The following is a 17,410-nucleotide window of genomic DNA, read 5'->3' as shown; positions in this document are numbered from 1 at the left end:
TACTCTAATTGTAATTTTTTTTAAAACTATGCCATGTCAAGTTGGACACAAATATTCCAATCCTCTTTTTGGTATTGGGATGTCATCACCTCAAAACATTATATACATATATACTGGTTTCCTGTGTCTGTTCTAACAAATTACCACAAACTGGGTGGCTGAAAACAAGAGAAATTTATTGTCTCACAGCTCTTGTCACAGCCAGAAGTCCAAGATCAAATTTTCATCAGGGCCAAATGTGTGCCAAAGGCACTCAGAGAGAATCCATCGCTTGCCTCTTCTAGCTTCTGGTTACTGCTGCCATATTTTGGTGTTCATTGGTTTGTGGTGACAACACTCCAATCTGTGCCTGTCTTCACATCACCTAACCCACTGCATGTTTTGGAGGTCTGTGTCAAATCTCTCTTTCCTGTTAAGGACACTAATGATTGAATTTAGGGACCATCTAAGTAATTATCAAGATTACCTTCTCCCGACTCTGCTCTCTCCTGAATTTTCAAGATTTCCTTGGGAGCTCCTCCTCTCAAGACCTTAACTATTTATTTGAACCACACAGTAAGAGTCATAGATTCTGGGGATTAAGACAAGGACATACCATTTCAGGGCCACTATTCAATTCACTACAGTTTATATCCATCAACCCATTCAGTCAACAAATGTTTACTGAGGTCCCTTTATAACCAGCTCTGTGATGGGTAAATAATGAAAAATACAGAAAGAATCTCTGTCCTGAAGGAGTTCATAGTCCAGTAGTGGAGAAAGATACGAGCTAAGCAGAGACAGCTGTACAGAAGCACATGCAAGAGCAGCTAACCCAGATCAGAAAAAGAAGTGTCAGGAAAAGGTCCCTCACAGATAAATTAGTCCTCTTCCTCCTCTCCTGGGAACACTATCAGAACTCTGAGCTCCTAGCATCAACAAAAACACTTGGAAAGTACTATAGTCTGAATAACACACTTAGTCCGTTAACAATAGGCTAACATAAATAAGGATTCTAATTCAGTAGACAAAAGTGGTATACCATTTGAGAAGAAAACGGATAGATAAATGAAAGCAGTTCAAAAAAATTAAGAAAAAATTTAAAAGAGTGTGAAAAACAGAGGAATATTTAAATAGCAGCAGAAGAAAACTGAGAGGTGCGGACAGGGAAACAGGCCAAACATACTCAGGGCAATAATATGCCATGATTGAAAACAGTTTCTGAAATTCTCTAATCTAGATTTCTCACTTTATCATATGACCAAGGTTTCCCTGCACCAGAAATAAAATTTTTAAAAAGATTTTAACATCACTTACAAAATTAAAACAAACAAAAAACTCCTTATTGGACACAAAGACCTAAGCATAAACACACTAACATCACTAAACCCCATGATATCTCTTTATAAAAATTATCTCAGAAAGTTAAAATTTACAAATTATACAAGAAATTTTCATTTGGTTAACACTATAGGAGCTAAAAAAAAAAATAGCTCTAAGTTTTAAGTCTACATTTTCCTTTCAATTTTCTCAAGTCAACTTCTTTTCCCCCTTTTTTTTGCTTATTATTGATCACATGATAGATCCTCATGCCCATCATATCTTTTCAAAAATATTCTTTTTCACATATGCCACATGAAGACTTTCTAAACATAAATTCCTTAACCTCAAAGTAGAAGCAGCAGTGGCTCCCAGTGGCCAATTTACGATACATATTATTTTCCTACCATGGTTCTTGTACTTTTAGAATTTTTTATGAAAATACAAGAACCTCACAGAAGTTAACACTATTTGAGAAAAATAACAAAAGGATGTTTCAATAACTTTAATCATGTGCTCTTCTACTTGACAACAATAAGAATATTATAATGCATGCTTTTCAAACAACTAAGAGAACCTTTAAAGTACGAAGTACATTACTTAACATTGTGTTTTTGCATTTTCAATGTCCCTGGGATGACTTAACTGACTCAATTGAAAAATGAAGAGTCACTATTGTAGCAACTAGTCAAGTAACAAAACATTGTCATCTACCTATTTGCATGATCAGATTAAGACTGTTAATACCTGAACTCCCCCAGAACATTCCACCTCACATATGTAACTAAGACTGAGGTAACACACCTAAATTGTTCACTATGGTATAGGTGGCAGACAGAAATCTAAAGATATACCCCCAAAGTTTCTGTCCCCTGGTTTAATTCATTGGTAATTCAAATGAATTACTAGTACACTAGTCCAGGTACTGCTGGATAAAATGAAGGTTATTAATTAGCTGGATCTTAAAATAAGGAATTACCCTGGATTATTCCAGTAGGCCCAATATCATCAAATGAGCCCTTAATAGCAGCAGATGGCAGGAAAGTCAAGTCAGAAATACAAGAGAAGAGGGAGGTCAGAGAGATTCAAAGTATAAAACAGACCTTGATCTGCCACTGCTGTCTTTGAATATGGAAAGGGAGTCACAAGCCAAAGAATAAGGGCAGACTCTACAAGCCGAGAAACACCTCCAGGCAACAGCTAGGAAAGAAACAGGGACCTCAATCCTACAACCACATGGAAGTAAATTCAAATAACATGAATGAGCTTGAAAGTGGATTAATACCCAGAACCTCATGAAGAGAACACAGCCCTGCTGACACCCGAGCTCTAAAGCAAAGAAAAAAAGTGAGAAAATAAATCTGTTTTAAAATCTTTAAAAAGAAAAAACAGGGGTGGGTGCCTGGTTGGCTCAGTCGGTGGACCATGAAATTCCTGATCTCACAGTTACAAGTTCAAGCTCCACAACAGTTGTAGAGATTACTTACAATTGAAAAAAAAAAAAAAAAAAAAAGTTTTGTATTGTTTTAAGCCACTAAATTTGTGATAATCTGTTAAGGCAGCAAATTTAAACTAACACAGATTATGAGGTACTTGAGAGGCTCAGTCGGTTAAGCATTAGACTCTTGATTTCAGCTCAGGTCATGATCTCATAGTTTGTGAGATCAAGCCCCAGCGTCAAGCTCTGAGCTGTTCTCTCTTCCTCTCTCTCTGTCCCTCCCATGCTCGTGTGTGCTCTCTCTCAAAATAAATAAACTTACAAAAATTAATACAGATTCTGACTATAAGCCAGGTGCTGCTGTGACAAATACCTAAAAATGTGGAAGTGGCTTTGGAACCAGGCAGTGGCTGGATAGTAGAAGAAATCTGAGGAACGTACAGAAAAAGCCTAAATAGCCTTGATCAAACTGGTAGCAGAAATCTACCTGTAAATGACTATTAAACCACTGCCACCAGTGAAGATTCAGACGCTTGAAAAACTCTGGACTCAGAAGATGAAAAAAAAAAAAAAAACTTGTCTTTGGATACTGCTTTTGTTAACAATTCTGATAACCTCTGTCTTTTATCTGCAGTGTTTAGTACATTTCATTTTATATAATGGTTGATCTGGTTCCTTTTAAATCTACTGTCTTGCTGGGCTTTTCTGTCCCATCTTTTTTGCTGTTGTTCCTCTTTCTCTTCCTTCCCACCCTGCTTTGTCCCTCAACTGGATTAATGCAGTAGTAGCCTCTTATTTTGGTTTTGCTTCTACCCCGCCCCTTAACCAAAAGTCTGTAATCACCACAGCAGCAGTCTCATCCTATTTGTTTTCCGCCTTTTCTGGGTAAAAACCAGTTGATTCCATGACATACAAGGCCCTGTACTATGGGTCCCCCGTTATCTTTCTGACCTCATTTCCTAGTATTCTACCCCTCACTCACTCCATTTCACACTAGCCCCCTTGAACACCCAAAACACACTGCCACCTCAGTGCCTCTACGTTTTTCTCTTTCTAGAACACTGTCCCCACCTCCCTTACTTAATTTTTTTTAACTTTTTAATTTTTTTTTTTAACGTTTATTCATTTTTGAGACAGAGACAGAGAATGAACAGGAGAGGGGCAGAGAGAGAGGGAGACACAGAATCCAAAACAGGCTCCAGGCTCTGAGCGGTCAGCACAGAGCCCGACGCGGGGCTCGAACTCACGGACTGTGAGATCATGACCTGAGCCGAAGTCTGACGCTTAACCGACCAAGCCACCCAGGCGCCGCCCCTTTAACGTTTTATTTATTTTTGAGACAGAGAGAGACAGAGCATGAACAAGGGAGGGGCAGAGAGAGGGAGACACAGAATCCGAAGCAGGCTCCAGGCTCCGAGCTGTCAGCACAGAGCCCGACGCGGGGCTCAAACTCACGAACCGTGAGATCATGACCTGAGCGGAAGTCGGGCGCTTTAACCGACTGAGCCACCCAGGCACCCCTCCCTTACTTAGTTTAGGTTTCTGAGTAAATGTCACTTTTCCTCTACCTTTCTGTAGGAAGCAGAATAATGGCCCCCAGAGATGCCCATGTCCTTATCCCTGGAACCTGGGAATAAGCTATGTTACATGACAAAGGAGAATTAAGGTTGCAGATGGAATTAAGGCTGCTAACCAGCTCACCTTAAAATAGGGAGATGATCCTGGATTATCCAGACAGATCCACTGTACTCACAAGGGTATTTAAAAGAGAGAAGGGGGAGATGTGACTACAGAAAAATGATCAGAGAGATGCAAAGTTGCTAGCTTTGAAGATGGAGAAAGGAGATCACGAGCAAAGAAATGTGGGTAGAAGATGAAAAAGGCAAGAAAACAGATTATCCCCTAGAGCTTCCATAAACTAAACACAGCTTTACAAATGCATTGATTTTAGTCCATTGAGACCCATTTGAGATTTCTCACCTCCAGAACTGTTGTGTAAGCCACTTTTAAGTTTGTAGTAGTTTGTCGCCACTTTTAAGTTTGTAGTAGTTTGTCACAGCAGCAATAGAAAACTAATATACTACCCCCCATTTAAACCTATAAGCCCTCACCTGCTAACTCCCCCTCTTTGCTTCTTAATTTTCCTCCATAAAATATATCACCTTCTAACAAACTTTATAGTTTAATTATTTCATTTATAAATGTACATTCTGTAAATAAATGCAAACTCGATAAAGGTATGGATTACCTATTTTGTTCAGTTTCCCGGGGCCTGGCACATATGGTTATGTGTTCATATATTTACTGAGAGATCATTTGATAGATTATATGAATATGTAACAAGAGTTGTGCTAATGATAATGCTGATGGTGATAAAAATACCATTAATCTTAAAGAAAAACTACATATAATCAGTGGCTGTTTGTAGTCAATGACATTTAGATTTCTAGCTATACATTAAAAGCTTTCAAAACATCTTTATTGCTCAGACTCTGTATTCCTTTTCTTCCCAACTGCAACACCTCTTTTTTAAATTACAGTTTTTAGTAACTGAGGAAACACTACTAAGTACATATTTTCTTTAAACTCTTACTATTTTGAGAATATCACATCCTACCTACTATAAGTTCAGGAAAAAAAAATCCAATATACAAAGTATTTCCCTTCTGAATGAAGTTATTAACATTTGACAAGGTCTCCAAGTTTGAAACATGAAAGAAAAAATTTTGGCCAATTATCAACAAAGTCTTATATTATCTCATTCAAAAAAGACAGAATAGTCTTTGACGTTAAAAGGCCTTTACCTGTTCCAGGAGTAGGAGTAGTCGTCATAACTCCAACAAGAGGACTCTGCATTACTGAAATGTTTGGCTACATGAAAATAGAATGAAGTGTTAGAGTAAAAACACAAAGTTCTAACCAGAACATAAACACAATAAGTGTTGAAAGGTTTCATTCAATAGACAACTGCATGTCTACCAGGTACTAAGGATGCCTCTAATTAGTTCACAATCTAAGAGTACTCCAACTTTTTTCTTTAAGTTGAGCAGTATTATTCTAAAATATGTTATACCCTTTAGCATATTCTTTGTTTAAAGTGAAGTTACATTAAATAAAAAGACACTGTTTTTAGTAGAAAATAACTTTGCTATTTGTTTTTAGTTCCTAAAGCACAATATTTGAAATAACACACAGAAAAACAGAAAGATGGCAGAATTCTATTTTTTTTTTTATATATATATTTTTTTCAACGTTTATTTATTTTTGGGACAGAGAGAGACAGAGCATGAACAGGCGAGGGGCAGAGAGAGAGGGAGACACAGAAACGGAAACAGGCTCCAGGCTCTGAGCCATCAGCCCAGAGCCTGACGCGGGGCTCGAACTCACGGACTGCGAGATCGTGACCTGGCTGAAGTCGGACGCTTAACCGACTACGCCACCCAGGCGCCCCAGAATTCTATTTTTAAGCAGACATTTACAAACCATGAAATAATACAGATTCAAATCAGTCTATATAGGGGCACCTGGATGGCTCAGTTGGTTAAGCCTCTGACTTCAGGGGCGCCTGGGTGGCACAGTCGGTTAAGCGTCCGACTTCAGCCAGGTCACGATCTCGCGGTCCGGGAGTTCGAGCCCCGCGTCGGGCTCTGGGCTGATGGCTCAGAGCCTGGAGCCTGTTTCCGATTCTGTGTCTCCCTCTCTCTCTGCCCCTCCCCCGTTCACGCTCTGTCTCTCTCTGTCCCCAAAATAAATAAACGTTGAAAAAAAAAAAAATTAAAAAAAAAAAAAAAAAAGCCTCTGACTTCAGCTCAGGTCATGATCTAACGGTTTGTGGGTTCGAGCCCTGCATCAGGCTCTGTGCTGACAGTTCAGAGCCTGGAGCCTGCTTCAGATTCTGTGTCTCCCTCTCTCTCTGCCCCCTTCCCTGCTCCTGCTCTGTCTCTCTCAGTCTCAAAAATAAATAAATGTTAAAAAAAAAAATTTTTTTTAAACAAATCAGTCTATATAATAAAAAAGACAGTATGCCTCTGTCTCTACTAGTAGAAAGTTACAAAGCAAGAAAATTATCAGTACTAATTCCTTTAAATGTGAGAAAATTAAAGATTAAACAAAGGCAGTATCTAATCAAGAATGAGAACAGACTTTCTCTAGAAGTAAATATACAGAAATAGATTTTTTGGTAACAGATTCTGATTAAACTAAGGAAATCTAAAATCTAGCTATTATCTAGCAACCAGAACCAAATGTTGAAATAACTTTAAGAGAGATACAAAATGTACTGTTCAATTCTTAATGCCATTTTCTTTCACGATTAGAGAGAGGCTAAGCAAAGTCTTGGGGCAAAACTAATGAGGGCTTTTAACTAATAATAACATTCTTACCAACTTTTAAATCAAAAACATTCTCTACAAGTTATAACACAAGACTTTTAAACATTTTGAACATAGTAATAACTGTAAACTACCTTTGTTTTCATTGGTTATCAGAGAAGTAATGAAAACTAGCATAAATTTATAAGCCAGTCATTCTCAAACCAAACATGAAATTTACTTATCAACCTTTCAGAAAAGTATCCCAGGCCAGAATATTCTGATTTGGCTAGAATACCATTGTCCAAATAGAACATAAGCAATATAAGTAGTTTTAAATTCTATAGGAGACACATTAAAAAAGTAAAAATAAGTAGTTTATTTAATCTAGCAGGTCCAAATTATCATCATTTTCAGTATGTAATCACCATAAAAACTAAATGAGATAGCTCACATTCTTTCTAAGTCTTCAAAATCCAGTGTGTATTTTACACTTCAGCGTATCTCAATTATGTATAGGACTAGCCATATTTCAAGTGTCAACAGCCACATTTGGCCAATGGCTACTGTACTGGACAGTAGGGCAGTTCTAAAAGTGACGGAAAGGGGCGCCTGGGTGGCGCAGTCGGTTAAGCGTCCGACTTCAGCCAGGTCACGATCTCGCGGTCCGTGAGTTCGAGCCCCGCGTCAGGCTCTGGGCTGATGGCTCGGAGCCTGGAGCCTGTTTCCGATTCTGTGTTTCCCTCTCTCTCTGCCCCTCCCACGTTCATGCTCTGTCTCTCTCTGTCCCCAAAAAAATAAACGTTGAAAAAAAAATTTTTTTTTTTTTAAATAAATAAAAGTGACGGAAAGAGAAGGTGATGTGTTTTACACAGTGAATTAATTCTGCTTTGCTTGACAAGTAGGCCTACTATGCTAGGCATACCAAGTCTAAAAATAGTCAAAATTTACTAGAAGATGCTTTCTACCATTCTTAAACTTTCTAGCAACTATGCTGTATTTGATTCAGGGAAAGGCAAACCAAACTGCAGAAATATCCTTATACAAACAACTTATCAGTTTAACTGACACACTGTATGTAACTGTATGTCCTGCTGAAGCACAATAGTGATAGAATATTTGTGACTATATAAGCTACTAACCTTCCTACTTAAAAGAAAAATCCATACTACCTTTAAACTGACCATCCAGAGTTACTATAGTAGTGTCAGGACAGCATGGCTGTTACAAACGTTGGCTCTAGATTGAAGACTGCCTGGGTTTAAAGTTTGGCTCCACTAGACTAGTTGCCTTACTCTTGACAAATTATTTAAGCTTTCTGTGCCCTAGTGTCCTCAATGATAAAATGAAGCTGATAACAACTAATTCACAAATTTGCCATGAGGAAGAAGTGAAAAAAATACATAAAACAGGAAGTTTTAAGATCAGACCTGTATACCAGAGGTACTTCAAAAGTATCATTTTCTTTTATAGCTATCAGTCCCATCAAAACACAGGATCTCTACCTTGCATAATCTATGACTGAAAATAACTCCATCAGAACGCCTACACCCACACCAACCAAAATTAAACATCACCATCAGAACACCTGCACCTGGAACAAACTAAACCATCAGCTCATAAATATGGGAGGCTGCGTTTTCAGTAAAATAAGTAAACAGTGAACATAGCTCTAAAAGGATATTTGTCTTATATTAATAAAACCATTCCTAAAACAAAGATCTCAAATCATTACAAAGTACCCTACACCTGGATGAAACCTAACTCTTCATTTGTTCCTTCACAAAATTATGCATACTGAATTTTTTGAACAATTGGAATCACTGAAACCATAATCATTTCTATGTGTATATTGCTAGGTTTAGGGCAGGGACAAGTAAATAAGACCTACCTATAATACACCACAGAATCATCAATATGCGAAAACAATCGGCCGTTCTATTATATTTTTTAAGAACATTTCATGATAAACACAATGTAAGTAGATTTTATGATAAATGTCCTTAATAGTTATTCTGTGCAACACAGTTACACTAAAGTAGACCTCAGAAAAACATTTCAAATTACTGATCCTCGCTGTGTGTCCACATAAAAATAAGAAATTACTGTGGATCATAAATGGGAGTGTGTACATTACCTGTCTTCTTGAAGTTAAAGGTGTTGATCCAAGTCCTGGACTGGAAATATCATCATACATACTTCTAACTGGTGGGGCTCCACTTTTATCTTTATGAGCTGGCACAACTGGTTGTGGTGGTGATCCACCTACAATGCACAAAAAACATTCAGGTGAGAAAACAAGTCTTCCACCTTTCTGATAAGATTTTTTTGTCATTTACACATTAAAAAAAAATGTTCATTTATACATTTTGAGAGAGCAAGAGAGAGTGCACAAGCAGGGGAGGGGCAGAGAGAGACAGAATCCCAAGCAGGCTCTGTGCTGTCAGCACAGGGCCCAATGCAGGGCTCGATCCCATGAACCACAAGATCAGAGCCTGAGCCACCCAGGTGCCCCTTTTTCATTTGTATCTTTAAAATATCAACTTAAACTCTTGTTTCCTAGGGCTTCTCAAACTTTAATACACTTAAGAGTCCATCTTTTTAAAATTCAGATTCTGATTCAGAACATGTGAGGTGGAGCCTGACACTAAATTTCTAACAAGCTTCCAGCTACGCCAAAGCTGGTGATTCATAGACTGTGTGTGAATAAAAAATTTCAGAATAAGAAAACAGAAATTTTAGTTTTTTGTAAACACATGTAGCTTTTGCTTTCTCTACAAATCCTTAAAATTTCAATACAAAATCTGATCGTATTTCTCACTTGAAAGTAGGTAAACAGCTCCAGTTTATATACACTTGAATATAATCGCCTAATGTGGAATTTGTCAAAATTAAAGAGATCCCATTCATGTTCCTCATAATAGAAATATATTGAAATACATAATATATATATATATAGGAAAAGAATCAACTTTGGGGACATAAGAAGGTCTTTAAAGGGGCACCTGGATGGCTCAGTCAGCTAACCATCTGACTATTGATTTCAGCTCAGGTCATGGTTCGTGAGTTCAAGCCCCAGGATGGGCTCTGCACTGATAGCAAGATGCATGCTTGGGATTCTTTCTCTCTCTCTCTCAAAAATTAATATTAAAAAAAAAAAGATGCCTTTATAAATCAGAGAATCATCAATGCCAAATAGTGAAACAGACCTGACCCTCTGTTATGACTTAATGTCTAAGCTTAGATAGTACATCATAAGCTGTTTAGAGCATAGACTATAAAACAGAACTAATCTGAGCTTTAACCTCCTGCTCTGTCACTTACTAACAAGTAGGCTTGGGGCACCTGGGTGGCTCAGTCGGTTACACATCCGACTTCGGCTCAGGTCATGATCTTGCGGTTCCTGAGTTCAACCCCACATCGGGCTCTGTCCTGACAGCTCGGAGCCTGGAGCCTGCTTCAGATTGTGTCTCCCTCTCCCTCTCTACCCTTTGCCCGCTCACACTCTGTCTCTCTCTTTCTCTCTCAAAAACAAACATTTTAAAAAGTTAAGAAAAAAAAAGTAGGCTTAAGGAAGTTCTTTATTGCATTTAGCTTCAGTTTCTCCTTTTGAAAAACAGGGATACTACTACCTAACCTTTAAGACTGATGAAAAAATGAAAGTAATATATAATATGCTTAGGGTATTGTCTGGCTTATAAGTACTCAATATATAGTAACTACAATAAAAACACATTTGAAATACATATTTGACCCTTGACAAACACAAGTATGAACTGCACATGTAGGTCCACCTATACACAGATTTTTTACAGTGTAGTACTGTAAATGTATTTTCTTTTCCTTATGACTTTCTTAGTAACTTTTTCTAGCTTACTTTGCTGTAAGAACAGTTTATAATACATATACAAAATGTTTATGTTATCAGTATATCAACTATATCATATATAGTTATATGTCAGTGTATCAACTATATCATATATAGTTATCAACTATTTATGTTATTGGGAAGGCTACCTTCCAGTCAAAAACAGGCTATTAGTTAAGTTTTGGGGGAGTCAAAATCATACTAGAATTTCCAAGTGTCCAGGGGGTCAGTACACCAAACCCCTGTGTTGTTCAAGGGTCAAATGTATAAAAAACAAAAACCTATCCAGAATAACAATAAGTCAATTATGAATATAATTTATATTGTCCCTCATCAATCTTAAAATAATAAACCACTTTAAACCAAATAATACCTTAAGAACAAAGTGAGAAGTTTTCCATTTAAACATCTATTAAAAGGATATCAGCTCACATTTGGAATCCAACCATTTCTGTAGCTAATTCTCACTACTCATAGTGAAAACCTCAAAGTTATCTCTCTTTTTCTTAATGTTTATTTATTTTTGAGGAAGAGAGAGACAGAGTGGGGGTGGGACAGAGAGGGAGACAGAGAATCTGAAGCAGGCTCCAGGCCCTGAGCTGTCAGCAGAGTCCAACGTGGGTCGAACTCACGGACTGCAAGACCATGACCTGAGCTAAAGCTGGACGCTTAACTGATTGAGCCATCCAGGCGCCCCCAAAGTTATCTTTTAAAATATTTCTTTGCTAAAGGAGTCTTGTAAGATATGTGTTGCATTTAGATAATATTTTGTGCTGATAACTGCAAATTCTGTGTAAAAAACTTCCCTATAGTTTGTAGAATAAATCTTTCCACTAAACATGCTGAGAATCTTAATTCACTATGACTAGAAGTAGAATTTATATCTACACATTTCAAATTACATTTCTTATACCACAAATGGCAAGATCTCATTCTTTTTTATGGCTAACATTCCATCATTCCATTTTATTTATATTAATATATATGTGTGTGTGTATATATATATATATATATATACACACACACACACACACATATGTATATATGTGTGTGTGTGTGTATGTGTATATATATATACACATATATATATCACATTTTCTTTATCCATTCATCTATCAAGGTCCTAGAGGGTGGTAAGTGAAGTCAGACAAAAAACAAAACAAACCAGACTCTTGAATACAGAGGGCTGGTGGCTGCCACAGGGAGGTGAGTGGGAAGATGGGCAAAATAGACAAGGGGCATTAAGAGGTACAAACTTACAGTTATTTATTTATAAATAAGCCACAGAGATGAAAGTACAGCATAGGAAATACAGTCAACAATATTGTCATAACGTTGTATGGAGACAGATGGTGACTGACTATACTTGTCATGGTGAGCACTGGGTAATATACAGAACTGTCAAGTCAATATGCTGTACGCTGAAACTAATATAGCACTGTATGTTGATTACACTTCACTTAGTTTCTTTTGACTGAATATTTGCTATTATCACATTTAAGATGAACTATTTAAATGCATTAAGTTATTCAGTTGAAGTTAAATGATATTTCTTCCCCCACACTTTAACATCTCTGATATGGATAATTTATAAAAAACAGTATCTTGGCATTGTATCATATTTAGTGCTTTTCTTTCTTAGTACTACTTAAAATAATGGTGAGTTTTACAATCAAGGGCATCTTAGATCGGATGAAATACAGTATACATAGTTTTAATGAGTGGTTCTTAGAATTACAGTAGCTTATACTACTTATACCTTTATTCCAAGAGTCTAAAAATCAAAAATAGAGGCATTATTTGTTTTAATTAATAAATGTGTTGATAAGGGTGAATGTTGCATCATTACTCTTTTTAAAATTCTAATACATGGTTTAATAGTACTAAGAAACCATTTCAAGCATTTACCCACCTGCAAGTAAAGGTGATCTCATTTCCATTACTCCCACTGAAGGGCCACTGACAGATCGAGGTTGTGGAGTCACTGGAGCTGGCAAATCTCCCATTAAAAATCCAGGTAAGAACTGGGCATTAACCCCTGGTTTTGGAGATGTGGGTGAACCTAGCATCATTGGTTCAGATCCTAAATTAATCAAAAAATAAAGTAAAACAAAGGACTTTAATGTTACAATATCTAACAAAAAGATGTAAGAAGCTAGCATAAAAAATTTTGAGACTTTAATCAAAACTTACATATTACAGAAGCAAAGTTTAGATTTTAAAAACCAACAAAAATTATTTTTATAAAAATGTAAAAGTATTTTTATTAACAATACTAATCTTACAATTGTCCTAGTTCATTTTTTTTAACTGTATTTATTTCTTTGAGAGAGAGAGCAGCGGGGGGGTGGGGGGGGGTGCGCAGAAAGAGAGGAGAGAATCCTAGGCAAGCTCCGCACAGAGCCCAACACAGGGCTCGAATTCACAACTGTGAGATTATGACGCGAACTGCTCAATCAATTTAGCCATCCAGGCACCCCTGTTCCTGTTTATATTATTTCACAGATTTAAGAATCCACTTTTATTGGGATGCCTGGATGGCTCAGCTGGTTAAGCGGCCCACTCAATTTTGGCTCAAGTTCATGAGTTTGAGCCTCCCATCAGGCTCTGCGCTGACAGCAGGGAGTCAGCTTGGGTTTCTTTTCGTCTATCTGCCCCTCCCCTGCTCGTATTCGCACCCTCTCCCACTCTCTCTCAAAAATAAATAAATAAACATTTTTCAAAAAGAGAATTAACAATTAGTTTTAAATGGAAAATTTTTGTATTATCTTTAAAAAATTCTTAATGCATACAGAATAACTTCTTTCCACTTCTGGGTCAGCTTCTACCTATGCAACAACCAAAAACAAGGAAAGAGTGGGTGCGCTAGTTACACGAAGTTTTAGCAAATCAAACACAACGGGTGTAGCTTGCTATATGTTCCATTTTTTTCTTTTCCATAAACAAGAACTATAAACCATTATTGCGATAAAAGTGTAATCATGCATACATTAGAGCACATAGAGCACACATGAAATAATAGTGATGATTAGAAACGAAGAAACATCGAAAGATTTGGAAACTTTACTTTTGGATCATTTTCAAAAATCATTTTAAAGTTAGGAATAATTAATAAAAATCTCCCTAACAAAACCAATTTAAAGACAGTTGATACTTCACAATCATCAATTTAAAATTAATTTTCACAATTTACAGGATAGGTATTATTATTCCCATTATGAAGAAAAGGCAGCTATAACCTACTCTAATTTCAGAGCAAATTAGCACGGTATGAAAAAAAATGGGCCCTAGACTCAGAGACCTAGGTTCGTATCTCTTGGCAAAATGGGCATAATCACAGCATCCACTCACAGAGCTCTGATTAGAATTACAGCAAATTAAGCACTTGACCCAGTATCTAATATCAGTAGGTGCTCAACCCTTATTATTCTAAGGGTATCCTAGGATAGCAAAAACTGAGTGACTAAAGTGTAAATGTAGAATTTGCAATTTCTACTTATTAAAATTTAAGTTTTCAACTATGTAACAAAACTGAACGTGATTCACTGCACTCAGAAAGGCCAAACGTTTGATGTATTATTTACATGGTTAACTATTCCTTAAGTTCTAAGCAGTCTCAAGAATTTGTTTCTTGCTATCCAAATGGTGTCAATTATTTATCCTTCCTCATTATAGTAGACTTAGGTATTAACAATGCCAATGCAAGGGTATAAAAGAGGAAAAAGGCAAAGTCAGGGTAAAAAAATGAAGCAAATACTGAAATAAGGTATGAAGAACCATAACTATATTGTAATTGTTTTAAAGTGCTGTTACTACGTTGCTAGTACATAGTTCCAAAGAATATACACACCAAAAGCCTAAACAAAAGCAAATTCTGAAAAGATATTTAGAAACTTATAGTAGTAAATACAAAGTTTTAGGTACCACCAACTACCTCATTCTCCCATCCCCCCAAAGAAAAAAAAACATATATGGCATTGTAAGAAGAATTAAGAAAAGTTCTGATATATCTGTATATATATTGTGGTAACACTAAACACCAGAGTGAGGAGAGCACAGAGAGGTCTTAATCCGCCTGTCACTTATCACCCCTTAGGCTAAATTTCACTTAGAGAGCTAGAACAATCATCATGCAAGTCTTAAATTCGACTTCAGTCTGCACACCTAAAATCTGTTAAATACTAGGTCTTAATTCAGCTAGCACTGTTTGCTGAAATAATCCTTGATTTTCATATAGCATTAGGTGCTGGGAAAATTATTTATTCTTCACCTGCAATATATGAACTTGAACAATTAATATCAGCAAATGTCAGATTTCTGATGAGGCAATAAACAGAGACGGGTTTATTCACATTTACAACCCCAAGAAATATGCACTCCAAAATGTTTTTGTTGAATAGAAAACTTTGGGACTGGAAATGATTTCCTGATCTCTAAAATAATACAAAACATAAATACCTAGACAAACATCTGTACTTAAGTTTAAATAGCAGAATATCTGCACTGACGTTAATCATTTAGTTTTTTATGACTAATTCTAAAACAGTCCAAGTTAACTCCATTCCCAAAAGAAACATTTTGCACAAAGCATAGCAAGCACTATTACACCCTTCAAATGTAAAAAAACAAAAAACAAAAAACCTCGTTCTACAAATATCGCGCTTGCTTTCTTTTCCAAACTCAAAGTTGTAACCTAATTTTCAAATGCGTCTCTATGATAGCAATTTTCTGCTAAAAATTTTGACGGTTCTCACAAGTGCCGAAACTCGGCAAACAAAAAGGAAATCTACATCCTGTTAACTTGATAGATTTTTTTTTTTTTGAACAACACTTTCAGCAAGGCTCTCCGTTAAACAATGGGAATGAATTTTTAAAAAACTCATTACGTAACTGATTAGAGAAAAAGACCTCCTACAAAGTCACTTCCCCAAGATAAAGGCGGGAAAATCGTACCAACTCCCGGCTTCCTATTAACGCCAGTATCTCCATGGCTACCATCAAGGGGTTAAACGTCGCACAACCGTAGTTTCTACTAATAAGACTCCTTTTGCTAAGCCCAGGGCAGGTAGGAATCCAACAGAAACTAAAAGTCCAAGTGACCAAAGAACTGTGAGCTGTAACCACACTCCAGGTCACCGCCCACCCACGTGTACGCGGATCCGTTCCTTTACACCGACGCCTCCCCGGATCCAGGAACTCAGCACCGCGTCCTCGGCGCTCGGAGAGTTTCAGGTATGGGCAGAACGAATGCGGCCCGCGTGTTGCGGGGCAAAACGGCTTAGTCACCACTGGACAGCCATTCCCACGCCCGACCCAGGCCCGCAGCTTCCCGGAGCCGCCTTGCTGGCGGCAGGGTGATGACGCCCTGAGCAGGGGGACAACTGAAAACTTGTGGGTGAACCAGGGGCTCGTACCCGCGACTGAAACTAGCAAAGAGCCTGATGACTACTGGCTTTCAGTCTTGCTTGCTCCTAGTCCTACGGCGTGGATCGCAGCGCCAGCGAGGAAACGCAGTTTTTCACTCACCCAACGAGGGCGCCTGGGGTTCCACGGCAAAGGTTGCCATCGCAGCTGCAACCACACTTGGCCCCGTACCTTCCCGATTTTCAAAAATGGCGGAAACTCTCTCACGGGTAAGGGCGCGCTGCTTATGAGGTTGCGTAACTTCCGGTCTTGCGCTATACTTTTATTGTGGGCGCCGCAGCAGTCATTTTGGAATCGGGCAAACGTCTTTTCGCAGAGTCTGCGTTTTTGAGAAGAATTTCGCAGGAAATGGGATGAACTATGGTGAAAACGATGGTTCCGGCAATGGTTTTTGCTAACGCTGTGCGCCTCCTGAACTGTTGGTGCTTAAGTTTCATGGAAGCACATGTTCTTTTACTCACGGTTTCATAATTAGAGTGAGTTTACCCAGCACTCTGTCATCTGTCAGCTTTTCCAAGTAACACCTGAAAAAATTACCTTAACGAAGTAACGGTGCCGCTTTCCAGTGTTGATTTCAGGCTTGGTATATGAGTATATGAGTTGCGTTCTCAAAGTATATTTCCTACCATCTCTATGCCATTTTTTAAAAATGTTGTTATAAAGGCACAATTTTACATTAAGCGTAACGCATACATTGTTTTATATACTTACAAAAGATAATGAACAGTGTAGGCTAATAACACTGGAGAATCCTGTGTGCTCCTCACTGTCCCATCTCTTCTGTCCTCCTCCTACTTGGCTGCTTTTTTTTAGAGTCTTCAAATATAGGTTACGCATATTCACATTCTATACGTTGTTTTGTTCACTAACTATAAAAATGATATGCAGCATGTATATATTCTGAGATGCTCTCTGGTCCATAACAAACTCGTTATCCTCTAAATCCCCACCCATCTTCTCTCCCTCTTTCCTCTGGGATTTCCTAAAATCCCAAATCCAGCAAGAATGTTGTAATTTGAATGAGGCAATAACAATTCCAGCATTACTTAGTTTCTGGCAAGTTCCCAGAAA

At 37.6% G+C, this 17,410-nt stretch overlaps 1 protein-coding gene and 1 long non-coding RNA gene across 4 annotated transcripts in view; one reads left to right on the top strand and one right to left on the bottom strand.

Annotated features, from left to right (window-relative positions):
• Positions 1-16,542, bottom strand: part of NUP35 (nucleoporin 35) — a 36,515-nt gene extending 19,973 nt beyond the window's left edge. Inside the window, exons 1-4 of one of the 2 annotated variants that reach the window (XM_043577235.1) lie at positions 16,442-16,542; positions 12,828-12,998; positions 9,185-9,312; positions 5,542-5,608 (exon numbers count right to left, since the gene is read on the bottom strand). In XM_043577235.1, coding sequence (XP_043433170.1) covers positions 5,542-5,608; positions 9,185-9,312; positions 12,828-12,998; positions 16,442-16,481 — 406 coding nt within the window. In that variant the 5' untranslated portion in view covers positions 16,482-16,542. Of the gene's footprint in view, positions 1-5,541; positions 5,609-9,184; positions 9,313-12,827; positions 12,999-15,868; positions 15,975-16,441 lie in introns of those variants that run through there. The other variant, XM_043577236.1, reaches the window with a different exon arrangement.
• LOC122481539 overlaps positions 16,051-17,410 on the top strand; it is a 29,585-nt gene continuing 28,225 nt past the window's right edge. The window contains exons 1-2 of one of the 2 annotated variants that reach the window (XR_006296883.1): positions 16,051-16,147; positions 16,391-16,548. This is a non-coding gene — a long non-coding RNA (uncharacterized LOC122481539). Of the gene's footprint in view, positions 16,148-16,390; positions 16,549-16,583; positions 16,816-17,410 lie in introns of those variants that run through there. The other variant, XR_006296882.1, reaches the window with a different exon arrangement.

This window comes from Prionailurus bengalensis, chromosome C1, assembly GCF_016509475.1.
Source record: "Prionailurus bengalensis isolate Pbe53 chromosome C1, Fcat_Pben_1.1_paternal_pri, whole genome shotgun sequence".
Taxonomy (NCBI): Eukaryota; Metazoa; Chordata; class Mammalia; order Carnivora; family Felidae; genus Prionailurus; species Prionailurus bengalensis.
This window is presented reverse-complemented; position numbering and strand designations above follow the sequence as displayed.